Below are 22862 nucleotides of genomic sequence, written 5' to 3' on the forward strand. Positions count from 1 at the left end.
TCACTTCCTGTCTAAATTCACTACAAAATATTACTTGCTTAGAGAACAGAAACTTGGTAAGAGTAAGGGCTTTGCCTATCTCAATCCAGTATGTATTGAGTGTGCCAAGAACACCAGCTGACTCAGAGTCACTCATATATACTGAATAAGAATTGACAATGAATATATAAAAAGATAGAGTGCAAATTCTATCTAGCTTTTAAATTATCAAGAATGAATCGCAAGAACTAGATAAATATGACTGTACACTAGGTCAATTTTTCTGTAATTTAAGAAATACAGTATTTTGGCCGGGTGCAGTAGCTCAGTGTACAGTGGCTCAGTGCGCAGTGGCACAGCGGCTGTAATCCCAGCACTTTGGGAGGCTGAGGCAGGTGGATCACCTGAGGTCAAGAGTTCAAGACCAGCCTGGCCAACCTGGTGAAACCCTGTCTCTACAAAAATATAAAAATTAGGCGGGCCTGGTGGTGGGTGCCTGTAATCCCAGATACTGGGGAGGCTGAGGCAGGAGAATCACTTAAAATAGCATTTACAGAAACTTCATTTGTATAAAAGTCATAAAAAACTTACAAAATCCTCAGCTTCAAACTGTTTGCGTTCTCTCTTGTCTTCTTTCCTCCCAGTTTCATTGTCAGGTATGTTGTTTTCATGTAGTCCTTGGCTTTTTCCTGCATGGAAAATACTGCTACGAGAACGGGAACTTCCACCATGGTATCCACCTCGATGATTTATGTTTTCTGTACCATTTCTTCCATGTGTACGCCATCCATTTTTTTCTTTCCTTCCAAAGTTACCTTTATTTGATAATAGCAAAGTAATATAAATTCAAAGAAGAGAGGCTTAAAGATTGAATCACATCAAAACATTCTTTAAAAATCATAAAGAAAATTAGCCATAAACATCATTCCTTAGCAAATTTTACCTCCATTAGGACGTCCAATAGCAGAATCAAAGCCATCTGAAGAGTTGTGTCGTCGACGGTTCACATCATAACGATTCTCTGTCCATGCAAAGTTTTCAGAATGCTTCTCAAAATTCAATGACGACTGAAACAAATTATAAAAATACAGGTATTTATGAAACCTAAATATAACTTTAAAAACTAGTAATACTCCAACTTCACTTATTTCCAAAAATTTTAAATGATTAAGAAAAACATATTGCAGTTATTTTCAAGGTATTTGATAACTGGGTAACTGTATAATGGATTCACCGATGGTCCATTTTCTTCTATCTAATGGAAACAAGCACATGTGCTTAGAGTTCGACATCTTTTTTTCCAAAAAATATAAAGGTAAAATGCCACTGTATGGAAAACAAGTTAAAATATGATGTTTCTCGTATAACAAAATGTTAAGTCTTTATCATACACTACTTGATATAAATTTTCACTACAGCTCAGTTTCCTTCTACATCAGAGAAAAATTGTCAAATGAATCTTCAGTTCTAAGTCCCTTAAATTTATTTCCATATTCCTCTTCCCCAAACCAAGTGTTTTTAAAAAGGTATCAAAATAAAAGAATGTACAATAAGTATTCCAAAAAATTAGAAATACAGAAAAGTTCTAACAATGTATAAAAGTCACTAGCCCCAAATATTAATCTACTAATCTGATAAAACCACAATCAAAACTTCCAACAGTTTTTTTAAAGAATTTAATTTTAGGCCGAGCGCGGTGGCTTACACCTGTAATCCCAGCACTTCGGAGGCCGAGGCAAGCGGATCACCTGAGATTGGGAGTTCGAGACCAGCTGACCAACATGGAGAAACCCTGTCTCTACTAAAAACACAAAAAAATGAGCCAGGTGTGGTGGCACATGCCTGTAATCCCAGCTACTCGGGAGGCTGAGGCAAGAGAATCGCTTGAACCTGGGAGGCGGAGGTTGCAGTGAACCGAGATCACGCCATTGCACGTGAGAAGAGAAGGGACGGGACGGGACGGGATGCGACGCGATGCAACGGGACAGGAAGGGAAGGGAGAATTTTAACAAGTGGTCTCAGTAATCTAAAAAGAAAATGCATGAAAATGATCAAAAAATGTTTGAAAAAGGCCAGGCATGGTGGCTCACACCTGTAATCCCAGCACTTTGGGGTACTGAGGTGGGCAGATCACCTGATGTCAGGAGTTCGAGACCAGACCAGTCTGGCCAACACAGTGAAACCCCATCTCTACAAAAAATACAAAATTAGCCATGTGTGGTGGCACACGCCTGTAGTTCCAGCTACTCGGGAGGCTGAGACAGGAGAATTGCCTGAAGCTGGGAGGCAGGTTGCAGTTGCAGTGAGCCGAGATGACACAACTGTACTCCAGAGCCTGGACGAGACAGAGTAAGACTCCAACAAAAAAAAGAAAAGGAAAGGGAAAGGGAAAGAGAAAGAAAAAGGAAAAAGGAAAAGGAAAGGAAAGGAAAATAGAGCTCTATAAATCAATACAAATAAGGACAACCTAATGGGGAAAACATGAGCAAAAAGCCAGTTCTCAAAAATTAAAGAGCCACAAATCACATGAAAACACAGCCAGGTTCTCTTGTAATCAAAATGCAAGATTAGAACAAAGCTGGCACCTCTTGCCCATTGGCCAATATATAATGACAGTAAGGGTTGAGAAGACAGACAACTCTTTTTTTTTTTTTTTTTTTTTTGAGATGGAGTCTCGTTCTGTCGCCCAGGCTGGGGTGCAGTGGCACCATCTTGGCTCACTGCAACCTTCACTTCCTGGGTTCCAGCGATTCTCCTGCCTCAGCCTCGTGAGCAGCTGGGATTACAGGCACCCACCACCACAACCGGTTAATTTTTATATTTTTAGTAGAAACGGGGTTTGATCATTATTGGCCAGGCTGGTCTTCAACTCCTGACTTCAAGTGATCCACCTGCCTTGGCCTCCCAAAGTGCTGGGATTATAGGAGTGAGCCACTGCACTCAGCCCAGACAATTATTCATTACTGGGTTAGAAAACATACACATACATATATGCTTGCTTACTTCTCTCAGTAGGGAGAGAAATGCACATGTATATCTGTACTTATATTTGTCATCTTTTAATTAAGTCTTTATGGTTAGTTTTTTTTTCAGTCTTGCATGTATTTCAATAGATATATCCTAGCACCTTATAGCATTTTTAAAATTTTTTTGTATTATGCCCCAGAACTGAGCAGATGCCATTTATACTGCAAATATTTTTCTACAGCTTATTTTTTTTAATTTCCTTAAAAAAATTTCCCCTGCTGAAATCTGAGTAAAATAAAGAATGGAGGGGATTTTTTTCCCCCTTAGAGACAGATCTATATTGCTCAAGCCAGACTCGAACTCCTGGCCTCAAGTGATGCTCCTGCCTCAGCCTCCTGAGCAGCCGGGACTACAGGCATGCACCACTGCACCCAGCTTTGAGATACAGATATAGATGTAGACTTTTTTTTTTTTTGAGACAGAGTCTCGCTCTGTCACCCAGGCTGGAGTGCAATGGTGCAATCTCAGCTCACTGCAACCTCCGTCTCCCAGGTTCAAATGATTCTCCTGCCTCAGCCTCCCAAGGAGCTGGGACTACAGGTGCCCACCACCACACCTGGCTAATTTTTGTATTTTCAGTAGAGATGGGGTTTCACCATATTGGCCAGGCTGGTCTCAAACTCCTGACCTTGTGATCTGCCCGCCTTGGGCTCTCAAAGTGCTGAGATTACAGGTGTAAGCCACCACGCCCAGCTAGCTTTGATATTCTAAAAAGACTATATAGGTGGTTTTAATGAAGTATTTAAACATATAAAGAAGTAATTAAACAGGGTAAGTACTTGTTACTATTTTAAATATTTTTTAAAGCCTTAAGTCTTTGTTGCACTTACAATTCTATCTTGTATTAGTCTTTTATCTAGCAACTTTATTTCTAGTAACCTTAATTCGTACTTTGTAGCATGTCTGTTGGGATTTTTTTACACGGACAGTTACTGTTCATAAATAATACCAGTTTTCTATCTTGCCCTTTAGTCCTGTTACCTGTTATTTCTTACTCATATTTTACTATGCTGGCTATATGTCAGAGTCTTTCAAGAGTCTGGGATGTTACCATCTGTGCAAGCTAACAAGCTAGCCTGGATACTGTTTCATGGATGCTGGCAAAAGACATGAGACAAAGACTTTATTACTCATGGTACAGCAAGCAGCATAAGCGTGATGTTGGCACTGGTTCTGTACAGCCCCCTAAGACCTTTGGGGATTGACAGGGAGGGTCCCAGGTGGATGCTGCCCTTGCACTGAGTTTGGCAAATCAACCACATATATAAAGAGCTTGGTCTTTGTCCCTCAATGTTGCTTACTGCAACCAACCAAGAAACAGCCCATGCAAAGTGTAGTCAAGATTTTGCATTCTTGGTATACAAGCAAGAACGTGTAGGGGGCTGGGTGCAGTGTCTCATGGCCATAATCCCGGCAATTTGGGAGGCTGAGGCAGGTGGATCACTTGAGGTCAGGAGCTTGAGACTAGCCTGGTCAATACAGTGAAATTCCATCTCTACAAAAAATACAAAAATTAGGCCAGGCGTGGTGGCTCATGCCTGTAATCCCAGTACTCTGGGAGGGTGAGGTGGGCAGATCACCTGAGGTCAGGAGTTTGAGACAAGCCTGGCCAAAATGGTGAAACGGCTCACTAAATACACTAAATTCACTAAAAGTACAAAAATTAGCTGGGTATGGTGGTGAGTGCCTGTAATCCCAGCTATTCAGGAGGCTGAGGTAGGAGAACTGCTTGAACCTGGGAGGTGGAGGTTGCGGTCAGCCAAGATTGCACCACTGCACTCCAGCCTGAGCAACAGAGCGAGACTCCACCTCCAAAAGTTAAAAAATAATTTCAAAAGAATACAGGCCGGGCACGGTGGCTCACGCCTGTAATCCTAGCACTTTGGGAGGCCAAGGCAGGAGGATCACGAGGTCATGAGATCGAGATCATCCTGGCTAACATGGTGAAACCCCGTCTCTACTAAAAATACAAAAAATTAGCCAGGCGCGGTGGCGGGCACCTGCAGTCCCAGCTACTTGGGAGACTGAGGCAGGAGAATGGCATGAACTCAGGAGGCGGAGCTTGCAGTGAGCAGAGATCGCACCACTGCACTCTAGCCTGGGCAATAGAGCGAAATTCTGTCTCAAAAAAAAAAAAAAAAAGAAAGAACACAAAAATTAGCCAGGTGTGGTGGCGCACACCTGTAATCCCAGTGACTTGAAGTATGAGAACTGCCTGAACCCAGGAGGCGGAGGCTGCAGTGAGCTGAGATCGCGCCACTGCACTCCAGCCTGAGTGACAGAGCAAGACTCAACCTCAAAAAAAAAAAAAAAAAAAAAAAAAAAAGCAAAAATGCTCAGAGCCCAGGATGAATTGCCTCTCTCAATGATCTACCCATCAGCCCTATACATTCTCGGCTGAATTTGAATTTTCCATTATTCCACTGTTAGTAACTCATATTAATCTTCCTGACAGAGACTAGAACAAAATTCATTTAATTGGTCTTATACAGCATTTAATTAAGTCTATTATCAACATCTCAAGTGAGGTCAGGACCCAGCCAACTGAATAAACCCTGGAAGGAGGAACGCTGGTGGAGGTTGGGAACCACCAATAAGTAATTTTGCCAGGATATGGTCTAAGGCCATGATTATCCATTACAGTTCATTAACAGGAATTTAAACCGACCTGACTGTTGGTGTCATTCATTAACAATTACAAGGGCAACAAATGGGCCAAAAGTTACCCCTCATTGTCAATAGAGAGATGTCCTGTATCTCATTCTCTCACATAAAAACCAACCACCCCAAGGGACACAGGTCACTCCAAGATCTGTTGTTAAACTTGATTTGGATTACTGTTAATAGCTTAGTTCAGAAACATGAACACTGTGTCAAAGTAACTGGAGCCCCAGTTGCTGCACATGTCGTTAACTTTCAGGTATCTGGATAAGCATATGAATTGTTATTAATCATAACGAAACAAGGTTGTATGGATCTGAGTGTTCAAATGCAGATTTAGGAGCTGCATTGATGGCATCAGGAGTAGCAGGATAGCTGACTGCCCATGTCCACATCAATTTTTCCAAGTTCAAAGCATGTGGACAGAGGTGACAAATCTAGCAGTGTGTCAGTGTCATCTCCTCCAGCTGCTGTTTGACTCAGGCAGTGATGCTGGTTCAACAGTACAGAGAGGGCATTAATTGTTCACCTTTCTGCACCTCCTGGGGTAATGTGTTTCTCAAGTGTTGGAGTTGTCTGCTCTCCCTCCACAGCCATGAAATTGGTTAGTCTTGTGTCTAGCAATCTTAATTCTTACTTTGTAGAATCTGTCGGAGTTTTTTTTAATATGGACAGTTAATTGTTCACAAATAATACCAGTTTGTTTGTTTTTTTTGTTTTTGTTTTTGTTTTTTTGAGAAGGAATCTTGCTGACTCCCAGGGTGCAGTGCAGTGGCACGATCTTGGCTCACTGCAAGCTCCGCCTCCCGGGTTCATGCCGTTCTCCTGCCTCAGCCTCCCGAGTAGCTGGGACTACAGGCGCCCGCCACCACGCCTGGCTAATATTTTGTATTTTTAGTAGAGACGGGGTTTCACCATGTTAGCCAGGATGGTCAAGATCTCCTGACCTCATGATCCGCCCGCCTCGGCCTCCCAAAGTGCTGGGATTACAGGCATGAGCTACCGTGCCCGGCGAAATAATACCAGTTTTCTATCTTCCTTTTTAGTCCTATTGTATTTCTTACTCATATTTTACTGTGCTGGCTATATGTCAGTCTTTAAAGTACAAGAGCTGTGACTTCACTTAAGAAAAAAAGAGAATCTCCTACTTGAACCTAGACTTTTCATCTGGGGGGGTAAGATGTGAATGAGATGGGGGCATTTTTATGTAATTTGCAGTGATCCACTGTGTCCCCTACCTTGGTTCTCAATGGATACTGTAGGGGGAGAGTAGGTGAGCAGTTCACTCAAGCAAATGGTCATTGTCTTCATGATCTAGGATGTCAACCCAAGAGAATCTAATAAGTTAGAATTATTTAGATTCCATTTTGGCCAAGCTATCACCCTGTGGTATGGCCTGGACTTTAATTACTCTTAGGGGAAAGCAACATCATGTCCAGGGATGGTCAGGTCATAATCCCGAATTTTAAAACTATAAACTGGGTACAGTGGCTCACGCCTATAATCCCAGTGCTTTGGGAGGCCAGGAGTTCAAGACCAGCCTTGGCAACATAGCAAGACCCCATCTCTACAAAAAAATTAGCTGCGCATGGTGGTGCGCACCTGTAGTCCCAGCTACTTGAAAGGCTGACTAGAGAGGATCATTTGAGGACAGGCACAGTGGCTCACATCTGTAATCCCAGCACTTTAGGAAGCTGAGGCAGGTGGACTGCCTGAGGTCAGGAGTTCGAGACTAGCCTGAACAATATGGTGAAACCCCGTCTCTACTAAAAATACAAAAATTAGCCGGGCATGGTGGCATCTGCCTGTAGTCCCAGCTACTCGGAAGGATGGAAAAGGAGAAATGCTTGAACCTGGGAGGCAAAGGCTGCAGTGAGCTGAGATTGTGCCACTGCACTCCAGCCTGGGCAACAAGAGAAACTTTCTCTCAAAAAAAAAAAAAAAAAAAAAAGAGGATCACTTGTGCCCAGGAGTTCCAGGTTGCACCAAGCTATGATCACGCCACTGTACTCCAGCCTGGGCCATAGTCTGAGACCCTGTCTCTAGAAAAAATTTTAATTAAAAATATAATTTAAGGCCGGCGCGGTGGCTCATGCCTGTAATCCCAGCACTTTGGTAGGCCGAGGCAGGCGGATCATGAGGTCAGGAGATCGAGACCATCCTGGCTAACATGGTGAAACCCCGTCTCTACTAAAAATACAAAAAAATTAGCCAGGCGCGGTGGTGGGCGCCTGTAGTCCCAGCTACTCGGAAGGCTGAGGCAGGAGAATGGCATGAACCCAGGAGGCAGAGCTTGCAGTGAGCCGAGATAGCACCACTGCACTCTGGCCTGGGCAAAAGAGCGAGACTCCGTCTCAAAAATAAAATAAAATAAAATAAAATAAATAAATAAATAAATATATATTTTTTTAATTATAAATTTTAAAATTATATATATAATTTTAAAATATATATATAACTAAAATGTCTACATTCTCACAATTTCTCATTTCTTTTATACCAATTATACCCAGAAGCGACTATGAAGACATTTCTTTAGTTATGCTGCATTCATTGACCAAACAGCCTTACGGAGGTGTGAGGAGGTAAGGAAGGTAGAGTTTTAACTTGTCTTGAGCTGAATTTTGAGGCGGCTCTTCTAGTACTACTTCACAATACCAGATGTCTGTGGATGGTAGAGAGCATGGAATGTCCATTGATTATATTGAATATTGATCCTGCAAGGTATTCTTGAAAAAGTTTCAACCATGATAAGGTACCACTGATAGCACCAAGAATTGGAGCTAATCTGACAAACTTCTGGAAAGAGTATAAAGAAAACAGTCATAGAGGCCGGGCACGGTGGCTCATACTTGTAATCCCAGCACTTTGGGAGGCTGAGGTAGGAGGATCAAGGGGTCAGGAGATCAAGACCATGCTGGCTAACACAGTGAAACCTGTCTCTACTAAAAATACAAAAATTAGCTGGGCGTGGTGGCACACGCGTGTAGTCCCGGCTACTCAGGAAGCCGAGGCCAGGAGTTCAAGACCAGCCTGGGTAACACAGTGAGACCCTGTCTCTAAGAGGGAAAAAAAATTAAGGACATTTTTTAAATATCAAACAAGCTGCAGAAAAACATTTGCAATATAAATGGCATCTGCTCAGTTCTGGGGCGCCATATGAAAAAAAAAATTTTAATAAAAAATATAGTCAAACATAACCCAATATGAAAGGAGCTATAAATCACTAAGAAATACACTACATAAGCAATTCTGAGATAAAATTTCTAACACAAAAATATGCTCCATCGTCATTAAGTGATGCAAATCAAAACGAAATACCATCTTTTCATCTAATTTCACAAAAACGTAAAAATGAAAACATCCAGTGTCGCCGAGACTGAAAACCTGTCCCCCTCCCCATAAAACTGTAATGGGATTATAAGTAGATACGAACATTTTGGAGAGCAGTTAGGCATTATCTACCAAAATGTACAAACCTTCTGATTCAGCAATTCTACTGCTAGAAATTTACCTTACCATTATCAAAGAAATGCCCAGGTATTTCTACAGTCTAGTCCATTAATAGGTAATTAATTACATAATCCACATAGATCCACTCAACAAAAGTTTACATAGCCACTAAAAAGAGATGAATTTCCTATGACTGACTATAGAAAGATACTAGAGATGGTATCCTTGACAAAAAGGGAAAAAACAGTTATTTCATCTGTTTCTCCAAACTGCGATAAAAATATATTCTGGTGTATGCATAAAAGTAACTTAGCATTTCACTTCTGAAACCTAGTCTACTATCCTAATAATCAAGAAAAAAAAGTTATTAAACTGATGAATTTTAAAGTCTGATACATATGGCTTCCTATTCCAGCTCTAGTATGTCTCAGCAAATTAATCTCTCAAGCTGAGTTCCCTCATCTGTAAATGGTGGGGCAGGGGGAGATAAGAGTGTCTACCATCTTAAGATTTTTGTTACCTTAATATAAGTGTTTTATTACAACAAGTAAGGCAGAGACCATCTCCATCCATTCCCTCTTACACTGCCTTTCTTTCTGGACTGTTTTTAAAAATAGTTTTAAGGCCAGGTACAGTGTCTCAAGCCTATAATCCCAGCACTGATTTCAAGACCAGCCTGGGCAACATAGTGAAACCCTGTCTCTACAAACAAACAAAACAAACAAAAAAACAAAACTAAAATTGAAAAAAAAAAGTTTCATTTAAAATTTTCTCTAAAGCCCAGAATACCTAAATAAACAATAAACCAAAAAATCTACACAGTAAACCTTCTCCACAGAAGTTTCAATGAAATCTGGCTAGGTACCTTCAGAACAGCAAAAATCAAACTAAAAGTTTCAATGAACTCGACTAGCAGTCTGGCTGAATTTTCTGATCCTTTTAGCCTAAAAGTATAAATAGCCTACATTTTCATCGCAAGCTGACACTGCTTACATTGTCAAAGGAAAGTTTTGGTACAGTAATACTAATCTTTTTAACACTGCCATAAAAGAATCAAAAAATGCTACTATTATACACTATAGAGAAAACTACAGATTATTGAATACAAACATGAAAATGTATTCATCATAGTAAAGTTCCACCACAACACATTTTTTGTTTAAAAAGAAAAAAAATCTCCAACTTTCTATTTTATACCATTCATCTACCCTTTTAATACCACAACCCCGAAATCTTTCATCAAACAATTATGAAGATACAGCATCCTGTTTACAGGGATTATTTTGTCATCCTTCCTAGCATAACAAATGGAATTTGCTAGTTATCTAAATTTGTCAATATCTGTACAATATTCTTTCAGTAATACTTTCAAACTGCTGGTCAGGACCTATTAACAAATGATAAGATCAGTCACAATTGGCATTATTTAATGGAATTTAAAAAAACCCAGAAAATCACAAAAGAAAAAACTAGTGCGCCACAGGTATATAAAATTTGTTACATATACATGAAAATGAAAAGACTGTGTAAAATATCCTTCTCACTACAGGTCACAATCAACAGTTTAAAAGTCACTGCCCTAAATAAGAGATTTATACTCAGCCACATGCAGTTTAAATTTTTACCACATGATGGGGCTAAAGTTCTACACATCTCAAAACTACTGCCATACAGTTCTGAAAACATTTTTACCCTTAATTCAAATCTTCATGCCATCTTTTCAAACAAAAAATAAATACTGCCGTTTAATTTAAGTAGAGAATGCAATACTAATTAATGTCTGTTCCAATTACTCAGAACAATATTAAAAAGAGAAACGATGTGGGTAAACAAAAGTCTATGGCAGAAAACAAGAGGTTAATTACAAATAGAATTCATAAATGATGATTCTGAGAAAGAAAAAGACAGAAAAGGTACAATAAAAGTATCACTAGAAAGTATTGTGTTTGTCAAAACCACTTTGGGCAAAGAAACAAATCTCAAATACTGCTAGTTAAGAGTTCAAATTGGGCGGGGTGCAGTGGCTCGTGCCTGTAATCCTAGCACTTTGAGAGGCCGAGTCAGGTTGATCACCTGAGGTCAGGAGTTCAAGACCAGCCTGGACAATATGATGAAACCCCATCTCTACTAAAAATACAAAAATCAGCTGGGTGTGATAGCAGGAACCTGTAATCCCAACTACTCAGGAGGCTGAGGCAGGAGAATCGTTTGAACCTGGGAGGCAGAGGTTACAGTGAGCAGAGATCACACCACTGCATTCCAGCTTGGGCAACAGAGCGAGACTCCATCTCAAAAAAAAAAAAAAAAAAAAAGAGTTTAAATTGTCAACTATTTTCTAAAGCTAATTTTTAATTAGAAGAATTCAGAATTTAGAACTGGCGTTCCAAATTCTAAGAGTAAAACCATCATCATTATGAGGGCCTATATAAATTAATCAAGAGTCAGGTCCAAAAAGCATTGAGAATTTCAACGCACGTTAACAATTATCAGCCAGGCTCAATGGCTCACATCTGTAATCACACTTTGGGAGGCCAAGGCAGAAGCATCTCCTGAGCTCAGTAGTTCAAGACCAGCCTGGGCAAGATAGTGAGACCCTGTCTCTATTTTTTTTTTAATTTTTTAAATTACCAATCTTAACTTCAAGTTAACATTTAAATGAAGACAAGTATTTACAAGCTTTTTTTTAATGTTTTGTGTATCTTTCCAGATTTTTTCTTTTTTTTTTTTTTTTTTTGAGACAGGGTCTCACTCTTGTTGCCCAGGCTGAAGTGCACTGACACAATCTCAGCTCACTACAACCTCTGCCTCCCGGGTTCAAGCGATTCTCCTGCTCAGCCTCCCGAGTAGCTAGGATTACAGGCACGCGACACCAAGCCCAGCTAATTTTGTACTTTTAGTAGAGACAGGGTTTTTCCACGTTGGTCCAGCTGGTCTCGAACTCCCAACCTCAGGTGATCCCCCTGCTTCGGCCTCCCAAAGTGCTGGGATTACAGGCATGAGCCACCGCACCCGGCCCAGATGCTAATTTTTATTACTGTGCTTTATGTTAGCTATGAAATCACTTAAAAATTACAAGAAGTCTTACATTTATTTCAGAGAAAATGACAAAAGAGGAAAGCAGGAAACCCAAATGCATCCAGGCAGGACTGGGGAAAATGCTGACTTAAAAGACAAACAAGAGCAGCTCGGTACAAGGGAATTCCAGGGACCCACAAACGAATGAGAGGGTGGCAAAAGTCAATAACAAGAATTGATTTCAGTGGCTTAATCAACAGAGGTCTCCATTCCCCAACAATTTCAAGTACCTTTTTTTTTTTTTAATTTTAATTATTTGTTTTGTGTGTGTGTGGTTTTGTTGTGGTTTTTTTTGTTTTTTTTTTTTTGTTTTTTTTTTGTTTTTTTTGTTTTGAGACAGAGTCTCGCTCTGTCACCCAGGCTGGAGTTCAGTGGCGGGATCTGGGCTCACTGCAACCTCTGCCTCCCGGGTTCAAGCGATTCTCCTGCCTCAGCCTCCCGAGTAGCTGGGACCACAGGCATGTGCCACCACACCCGGCTAATTTTTGTATTTTTAGTAGAGACGGGGTTTCACCATGTTGGCCAGGCTGGTCTTGAACTCCTGACCTCAGGTGATCCACCAGCCTTGGCCTCCTAAAGTGCTGGGATTACAGATGTGAGTCACCACGCCTGGCCTCAAATCCCTTTTTTACAGTCTATGAATTTTTACTCATTTTACAGAATTCCAAAATGAGTCCTATGGAAAGATCACAGAATAGCAGATGCATCCTGGATTCTAATCTAGGCTCACACTAATCAGCTATGTGAAAACAATTCAGTTAACCTTCCAAAATCTGTATAAGGTTTAGATGATCACTAAGATCCATCTTCAAACCCTAAAATTATATTCTATAGGAGAATTTTATAACTTAAGTGTATCTTTTTCAACACATATGGCCAAAATTTATTAGGACCTGATAAGTCCTTATGCGAGAACAAAATTCCAAATTATAAAATTGATTCCGGGTCGAGCGTGGTGGCTCACGCCTGTTATCCCAGCACACTGGGAGGTAGAGGCAGGCGGATCACTTGAGGTGAAATCAAGTTATCAAGTCCCTGTGATAACTCAAGTTTATGTTAATAGTCACTTAGACTGGGGCCCCCAACAGTCTCAGCGCAGGGCCAGTAACAGGAAAAATCAAGTGATTAGAGGGTATGAACTTTCAGCCCCACCACCCATAGACCAATTGCTGAACACATGAAAGTGCTGGGAGGGTAGTACACCCAGACAGGGCATGGAAGCTCCACACACCACACCACCTCCCCTCACCTAATACCTCACCATTATCAATCTATTCACCTGTAACCTTTATAATAAAATCAGCAAATGTGTTTCGCTGAATTCTTTGAGCCATCCCAACAAATTGTTCAGACCCAATGGGGGTGGTTGCAGAAATCCTGGTTTGTAACCAGTGAGGAGTACTGGTGACTGGGACTGGCTATTGGCATCTGAAGTGAAAGCAGTCTTGTGGGACTGAACATTTAACCTGTGGGATCTGACCCTATCCCAAGCAGACAGTGTCAGAACTGAAATGAATTATAGGATACCCAGGTAGTGTCTGCTGGAGAACTGCTTTGAGGGGGAGAATCCAAATTATGTGGTTATAGAAGTGTTCTGTGTTGAGAGTAGAGAGGAAAAAAAGTGGGGTTTTTTTGTTTATTTTTTCTTTTACACAGGTCTTATAGTCTAGAAAAGTCAAAACACCTATAGGAATTACTTTAAATCAAAATGAACACAGCTTGCCTGAACCAAAAGTATAAATTACTATAAAAAATTTCATAAGTGAAAAGAAATTAACTAGTATTTATGAGAAAGATATTTTTAAATAAACTCTTAATCTGTGTGAAAATTTTCATTTATTTAATTTACTTTTGTAGAGAGACAGGGTTTCACCATGTTGCCCAGGCTGTTCTCAAACTCTTGGCCTCAAGAGATTCTCCAGCCTCAGCCTCTCATAGTACTGGGATTATAGGTGTGAGCCACCACATCTGGCCCAAGAGAGTCAATATGCTTTTTCTGAAAATGGTCATATTCTTAATTATACTGGCTCTTTGCATTCGCATTGTCTCATTATTTAGAGGCAAATATCTAGACAGTTACAGGTAGATCTTTGACCATTTGTAGTTGTGTTTTTTTGTGTTTTTTGTTTGTTTGTTTTGAGACAGTATTTCACTCTTCTTGCCCAGGCTGGAGTGCAATGGCACGATCTCGGCTCACCACAACCTCCACCCTCCCGGTTAAAGCGATTCTCCAGCCTCAGCCTCCCAAGTAGCTGGGATTAAGGTATGCACCACCACACCGGGATAATTTTGTATTTTTAGTAGAGACGGGGTTTCTCCATGTTGGTCAGGCTGGTCTCAAACTCCTGACCTCAGGCGATCCGCCCACCTCGGCCTCCCAAAGTGCTGGGATTATAGGCGTGAGCCACCGCACCCAGGCAGTAGTTGTTTTATGTTTACACACTAGATCATGCTGGAGGGAAGGCCCATCAAAAAGCTCCCCTAACAAAATAACTTGACCAAAAAAATTGTATTACGACTTTTTATCAGAATATGCCGCTATTTTCCACTTTGCAGACTATTAAAGAAATCACTAGTGGCATATAATCTATCAAAAAAGTCCACTTCTAGCATCTGCTTCAAAAATTCTTAGCACATCTTAAAAATAGACAATTTTAATAATTTGCACTCTCCTTGAATGTCTGTAAATGTACCTGTAAAAAACTATTCTATTTTTATTTATATAAGTTAAATCAACATTCCTTAGTGAGTCCTAATATATAACGATATTGCAAAATTCACATTGTTCCTGAAATTGTAGTCATGAGCCATTCGAGTCTTATTTATATGAAAAAAAAAGCGTTCCAGATATATGAAAAGGCTTTGAAAAAATGTTCATAAGGAGAAAGTAAAGCAGGTTATCAGAAGAATAGTACAGAAACACGAAGTTTTCAGATTTTCTTAAATAAATGTTTCTTCATTTGCTATGTGCCCTTAGAATTATTTTCAGACTTTTAGTGTTTTTTGTTTTGTTTTGTTTTTGAGACAGAGTCTCACTCCTTCACCCAGGCTGGACTGCAGTGGCACGATCTCGGCTCCCTGCAACCTCTACCTCCCAGGTTCAAGTGATTCTCATGCCACCGCACCTAGCTAATTTTTGTATTTTTAGTAGAGACGGGGTTTGGGCCATGTTAGCTAGGCTGGTCTCGAATTCTTGACCTCAAGTGATCTGCCCACCTGTGCCTCCCAAAGTGCTGGGATTACAGGTGTGAGCCACCACGCCCGACCACGGTGTTTTGTTTTTTAATCGTTTTCCCCAGTTGTACTTGTTCAGACTAAAACTCAATTGCAAGAGTCTGCAGCACTTGAGCTACAACCAGCTACCCTCCCCACATCCAATCTGGGCAGCTGTAATCAAGAAGACAGGTTTCTTCCCCTCTATCATCTTCTAAACAAGGGGGGTACACCTTACTGGGAGAGGCAGACTGCCAACATTTCTCACCCTCTCCAATTCCAACTGAAGAAGTTAAAGTTCTGATAACTACAGTCGAGAACTCTGGAGCTCCTTTATTCCACCCAACCCCCACTCAGAATGAAGGCTCTACCCCAGGTTCATCAGCCCAAGAACACTGAGGCCCTAATTGCTCTTGCTCCAGCTATCTAATAGGGCAGTAGTTTCACACTGGAAAAACTCAGATTCAGGCTATTGCTCCACCTAGCGCGTGGAATAATGACTCAAAGATTTTGCCAAGGGTAAGAAGCAGTCTCTCAAAGGAAATAACTTTATTCAAACACTAACAGCCCTCTCAGAAACAATGGAGATACTGGTAGTAAGAAAATAAGAGGCTCCTCTCCATGAAGAGCAATAAGCTGAAGAAGCAATAAGTAGTTTCACACTGGAAAAACTTAGAAGATTCAGGCTATTGCTCCACCTAGCGCGTGGAGTAATGACTCAAAGATTTTGCCAAGGGTAAGAAGCAGTCTCTCAAAGGAACTAACTTTATTCAAACACTAACAGCCCTCTCAGAAACAATGGAGATACTGGTAGTAAGAAAATAAGTAGCTCCTCTCCATGAAGAGCAATAAGCTGAATCACAGGCCAGCTAGTTCTGAATGAACCTGAGAAAGAGATACGTAAGGAGAGCCCTACTAGGGTCAGAACCAACCTCAGGAGACTGGGCCTCAAAACTACACCTGCCATAACTAAATTGGATCAGAGCATGGATCAAATTTAGGCCCTTCAGGCATTAATGAAAACAATAGAGCAATCAGCTGGGAATTAATGGAGCCTAACGGATGGGTTTGATATCAAATGAGGCAAACAGCTTTACAGAAAGATGGGGAAAGACACAGAAAACTCAGATAAATCACCCTCATCCCAAAGTGACTGTGCACAAACCCTTTACTCTGCACCTCAATCATTTTACTTTCCCTCATAAAGGAGATCAATATTTAAAATGAGTACAGCAGGGACTAAGAATAATTCTAAATCACCACATTCATGGAATTATGAACAAATTAGATAATGTTCAGCAAAGCACTCTGCAAACTGAAGTACATCATGTATGGTGGATATCATTAACAAGTCAATCCATTTAAGAGTAAAAAACAGTATAGAAAAAGGTAAGATGCTCTGTTCAAAGTATATGACTGGTAAGAATTAAAATTTGTGAAACTCTGATTACTACAAAAGACAACTTTGAAATAAATGGCTTAGTGTACGCTGATGGTATAATAAAAACTGACTTGTTAACTAATAGAACAGGCTGGGCACGGTGGCACATGCCTGTAATCCCAGCACTTTGGGAGACTGAGGCGGGCAGATCACTTAACGTCAGGCGTTAGAGACCAGCCTAGCCAACATGGCAAAACCTCACCTCTACTATTAATAAAAATACAAAAATTAGTCAGGCATGGTGACCCACACCTGTAATCCCAAATAGGAGGATGAGGCAGAAGAATCGCTTGAACCCAGGAGGTGTAGGCTACAATAAGCCAAGATCATGCCACTGCAATCCAGCCTAGGCGACAGAGCAAAGCTCTGTCTCAAAAAAAAAATTTTAATAGAGCCAACAAATTAAATAACTTAGATGTTAATATAAATGTTTTGGGTTTTTGTTTTTGTTTTGTTTTGTTTTGAGACAGTTTCGCTCTTGTTGCCCAGGCTGGAGTGCAATGGCGCGACCTCAGCTCACCACAACCTCTGCCTCCCCGATTCAAGTGATTCTCCCACCTCAGCCTCTTGAATAGCTGGGAATACAGGCATGCACCACCACGCCTGGCTAATTTTGTATCTTTAGTAGAGACAGGGTTTCTCCATGTTGGTCAGGCTGGTCTTCAACTCCTGACCTCAGGTGATCCACCCACCTCAGCCTCCCAAAGTGCTGAGATTACAGGGGTGAGCCACCGCACCCAGCCACAAATGTACTTCTCTGCAAAGATATTATTACTCCTCCATGACTTAATTACATTTGTGTAAAAAATGAATGCAAGAGAAGCAGACAGAAAGAAAGATGCAGAAAGAGTACCTTTGTTGATGATGGTGGAGTAGGGAAATTAAGCCAGGCTGGAGCAAAGTCATGCTGCGCCATTTAGGTCCAGTCTCTCCAACTCAGTGAAACAAGGCTTCAACACCTCATGGCAAGTCCCTGTCACATAAAAATGGAAGGAATTAGACCTGCAGCTCCTGGCCAAAAATTAGCGCCTTTATATTACAATGATCTTACTACTTACTACTATAGGATTCTATTTATAATGAAAATCTAGAAAAGACAAAACTATAGAGATAGAAAATAGATCAACTTGGAAGGGGGATGACTGCAAGAAAGAAGATGGAATTTTCTGGGTAACTGAGTATTATCTTGATTGCGGTGGTTATTACAACTGTACACATTTGTCAAACCTCAAATTATAAACTTAAAACTGGTTTTTTCATAAAGTATACCTCAGTATAGCTTTTATTAAAAAGTCAAATAGACAACTAGACATCAAATGTTTCCTGATATAACCCAAAATGAAATACAGAGTACCATCTATGATGTAGTCTTGTGCCCACCTAAAATAAAATTTGAAATCTGATTTAACTACCAATTAGCAGGACATTCAAGATGGAGAACAAGTTAAAGGACATCTGGGGGAAGTGATAATCTAAAGGTTAAATGAACTGGTTTCTACGACAAATAGTGGCTTTTAATGGGCAGATGAACTAAGAATCCTTTATGTGAACAAATCAATCTTAAAAAAAAAAAAAAGAAAATTATGAAACAATCAGAACTTTGAACATAAGCTAGATCTTATTAAATGGCACTAAGGAATAATCACTTTAGATGTGATAATGGTGTGGTGGTTATGATGTTTTAGAAGGAAGACACCGGCCAAGCGCAGTGGCTCATGCCTGTCATCCCAGCACTTTGGGAGGCCGAGGAGGGCAGATCACCTGAAGTCAGGAGTTCGAGACCAGCCTAGCCAACATGGTGAAACCCCATCTCTACTAAAATAAAAAATTAGCTGGGCATGGTGGTGGGTGCCTATAATCCCAGCTACTTGAGAGGCTGAGGCGGGAAAATCACTTGAACCTGGGAGACAGAGGTTGCAGTAAGCCAAGATCACGCCACTGCACTCCAGCCTGGGCAAAAGAGCAAGGCTCCCTCTGAAAAAAATAATAAAAAAAAGACATATACTCAAATCTTTACAACTAAATTGATGATACATCTGGACTGTTCTAAAATAAACCAGGGAATGGTCCTGGCATTGTGGCTCACGCGTATAATCCCATCACTTTGAGGGAGGGGGCTGAGGCAGACAGGTGGATCACTTGAGGTCAGGAGTTTAAGACCAGCCTGGCCAGCATAGTGAAACCCTGTCTCTACCAAAAATACAAAAAAAATTAGCTAGGTGTGGTGGTGTGCGCCTGTAATCCCAGCTACTCAGGAGGCTGAGGCAAGAGAATTGCTTGAACCCGGGAGATGGAGATTGCAGTGAGCCGAAATAGAGCCACTGCACTCCAGCCTGTGCAACAAGAGCAAAACTCCGTCTCAAAAAAAAAAAAAAAAAAAAAAAAAAGAAAAGAAAGGTTAAGAGTAACCAGATATAAAAAACAAATACAACTAGTTAAAACTGGCAATGTAAGTGAAAATGTTTAAATGCTCAATATGGGCTTAGGGAGAAAAACTCTGATACAACTTGAAAACCTTAAGAGGAATTCCAATAAAACACTCATGAAACAAAATACAGGTTTTAAGACTATGTCTAACCAAAATATACTGCACATCACAAAAATTCAGGTATTCAGAGTCCTATTTATTTCTATTGGCATTAAATGTCAAAGTCTTGTGGAGTAACAATGAAAACTAAGGTGTCTGAAAATTTATAAAATATTTTCATCTTTTAACATGAAGTTAAATACTAAACGGTGCTTTAGTATTTTAGTATTTAGTATTTAGTATTTACACACTTTTCCAACAACTTCCTGGCCAGAAACTTCAGAGAACTTAACCAAAAATGGGCTGGGCTCATGTATAATCCCAACACTTTGGGAGGCTGAGGTGGGTGGATCACAAGGTCAGGAGTTCGAGATCGGCCTGGCCAAAATGGTGAAACCCCATAAAAATACAAAAATTAGCAGGGCACGGTGGTGGGCACCTGTAATCCCAGCTTCTCAGGGGGCTGAGGCAGGAAAATCGCTTGAACCTGGGAAGTGGAGGTTGCAGTGAGCCGAGATCGCGCCACTGCCCTCTAGCCTGGATGACAGAGGAAGACTCTGTCTCAAAAAAAAAAAAATTTTTTTTTTAATTAAAATTGATAAATTTTCAAAAAGGCATATCATACAAAATGGTAAAAAGTTATGTAATGGCCGAGCACGACGGCTCACGCCTGTAATCCCAGCACTTTGGGAGGCCGAGGTGGGCAGATCACCTGAGGTTGGGAGTTTGACCAACAAGGAGAAACCTCGTCTCTACTAAAAATACAAAATTAGCCGGGCATGGTGGTGCATGCCTGTAATCCCAGCTACTCAGGAGGCTGAGGCAGGAGAATTGCTTGAACCCGGGAGGCGGAGGTTGCAGTGAGCAGAGATCGCGCCACTGCACTCCAGCCTGGGCAAGGAGGAAACTCCATCTCCAACAACAACAACAACAACAACAACAACAACAAAAATTCCCGGAGGCAAACCACTAAAATCACCTATTCATTTCTGCAATGTCTTTATATTAACTTTAATTTAAATCTAGTTCTTAAAGTATGGGCCTGGTGTGGAGGCTCACACCTGTAATCCCAGCACTCTGGGAGGTGAAGTGGGAGGCTCCCTTGAGCCCAGGAGATTGAGGCCAGCCTTGGCAACATGGTAAGACTCCCGTCTCTACAAAAAATTTTAAAAACCGGCTGAGTGTGGTGGTCCATGCCTGTAGTCCCAGCTACTAGGGAGACTGAGGGAAGAAGACTGCTTGAGACCAGAAGTTTGAGGCTGCAGTGAGCTATGATCACGCCACTGTACTCCAGCCCAGGTGACAGAGAAGATCCTATCTCAAAAAAAGAAGTTAACTCATGTTCTGAAAAAAGATTAAAAAAAAAAAAAAGGCAGTATTGTTATGGCTATGGCAGTTACACAAGTATATAAAGGCTAATTAAAGTTTCACAAGTTCCACACCACTCATCTTAACTGCATTGTGACATCTGATTTTGTCTCTTCTTCCTTTCCCTGTGTATGTTATGGGTTGAACTGTGTCCCCCCAACCAACAAGATTTGTATGTTGAAGTCATAGCCCCCAATACCTCAAATGTAGCAATATTTGAAGATAAGGTCTTTAAAGAAGTGATTAACTGCAAATGAGGCAATTAGAGTGGGTTCTATTCCCATCAGACTGTGCCCTTATAAGAAATTTGGACACATGCACAGATAAAAGGACCACGTGAAGAGGCAGCAAGCAGGCAGTCATTTACAAGCCAAAGAGAGAGGTCTCAGAGGCAACCAACCCTCTGCTGATGCCTCTACCCTGAACTTAGAACCTCCAAAACTGAGAAAATAAATGTCTGTTGTTTAAGCCACCCAGTCTGTGGTATTTGATTATGGCAGCCCTAGTAAACTACAAACAACTTTAGAAATAGACCAACTAAAATGTTTATGTATTAAATATTTCCTTTACACATACACAACAACCAGGTACATACAGGAGACAACTACCCTCCCCCTCAAAAAAGGCAAATCAACAGTCCTACTAACAACTCAGGAGTCAGGATTCCACAGCTTATTAGAAATCTTCTACTGGCCCCCCAATACTAAATTTGACTGGCTTAAAAAAATTTTTTTTAAGAAATCTACTGGATTCTGTCATATCTGAAGGTCCCATGTGGACATAAAGAGTTTAAGATACACAAATACTGCTAGTATGAAAACCCTAATTTTTTTCTCTGTCACCCAATTTACAATTTATTCATGACATCCATGAAGAATAAAAATTTCCCTGGGAGAAAGCTGGTTCTGAAAAAAATAAAACCTAAGTGTACATCTTTAAGTGCACATGCCTGACTTTTAATTTTTAAAAAAAGATTATTCTTCAGACTGAAAAAGAATACACTTTGGCAAAAAATACACAAATAGATGAGACTTTTTTCTCTTTCTTGTTATGTTTTATTTCTGACCCTACCAAATTTGTGCCACGTTCTCAAAGAAAAACTTACTCAAATTGATTTCATCAGAATAACAAACTTACTGTCTTTATAATGATTTCAGAAAACTTTAAAATAAGCTTTAAAATCACAAAGACCATCAAAAACACCCAAAATCAACCAATAGCTAAGGAATTCTAACTACAACCAAAGTACTGAGTAAAAATCCTCAATGAAATACTAGTAAACCAAATCTAGCAGCATATTAAAAGGATTAAACACCATACAAAGTAGTATTTTCCCAGGAATGCAAGAGTGACTCAACATACAAAAATCAATCAATAATACACCATATTAATAACATGAAAGAAAAATACCAAACGATCATCTTAATTGATGCAGAAAAAGCATTTGACAAAATCTAGCACCCTTTAATTATAAAAATACTCAACAAACTAGAAACAAGAAGGAAACCTGCTCAACCTGATAAACAGCATCTATTAAAAAAAACCACAGCACATCATCCTCAATGGTGAAAGACTGAAAGCTTTCCCCTTAAGATCAGGAACAAGACAAGAATGCCCTGCTTTCACAAGCTCTATTCAACACTGTAGTAGACGTTCTAACCACTGCAACTAGGCAAGAAAAGAAATGAAAGGCATCCTGAGCCACCACAGTGCAAAGCACCTGTAGTCCCAGATACTTGGGAGCCTGGGACGGGAGAAGTGCTAGAGCCCCACAGTTTGAGGCTGTAGAGTGCTATAATGGCACCTGTGAAAAGCACTACACTCCAGCCTGGGAAACATAGTGAGACAGTGTCGTATTTTTTTAAATGGCATCCAAATTGGGAAGGAAAAAGTAAAATTATTCCTATTCACAGATCACATGATCTTATATAAATTCTAAAGAGTCCAGAAAAAAATATGTATTAGAGCTAATTAAATTCAGGAACGCTGCCAAGATACAAGATCAACACACAAAAACAGCTGTCTGTGTATACACTATTAACAATCCAAAAAAGAAATTAGGAAAACAACTCAATTCGCAGTAAAATCCAAAAGCATAAAATACCTATAATAAATAAA

General features: G+C 40.4%; 1 protein-coding gene across 18 annotated transcripts in view; it reads right to left on the bottom strand.

Moving 5' to 3' along the window:
* The window catches only part of GPBP1 (GC-rich promoter binding protein 1), an 89695-nt gene that overhangs the window by 31483 nt on the left and 35350 nt on the right, over nt 1–22862 (bottom strand). For 14 of the 18 annotated variants that reach the window (XM_009449137.4, XM_063810444.1, XM_024353413.3 and 11 more), the window contains 3 exons: nt 17703–17822; nt 923–1046; nt 571–794 (listed from right to left, as the gene is read on the bottom strand). In XM_009449137.4, coding sequence (XP_009447412.1) covers nt 571–794; nt 923–1046; nt 17703–17765 — 411 coding nt within the window. In that variant the 5' untranslated portion in view covers nt 17766–17822. The remainder of the gene's footprint in view (nt 1–570; nt 795–922; nt 1047–17702; nt 17823–22862) is intronic. The other 4 variants (XM_063810443.1, XM_063810445.1, XM_063810440.1 and 1 more) reach the window with 1 other exon arrangement.

This window comes from Pan troglodytes, chromosome 4 (genome assembly GCF_028858775.2).
Source record: "Pan troglodytes isolate AG18354 chromosome 4, NHGRI_mPanTro3-v2.0_pri, whole genome shotgun sequence".
Classification (NCBI taxonomy): Eukaryota; Metazoa; Chordata; class Mammalia; order Primates; family Hominidae; genus Pan; species Pan troglodytes.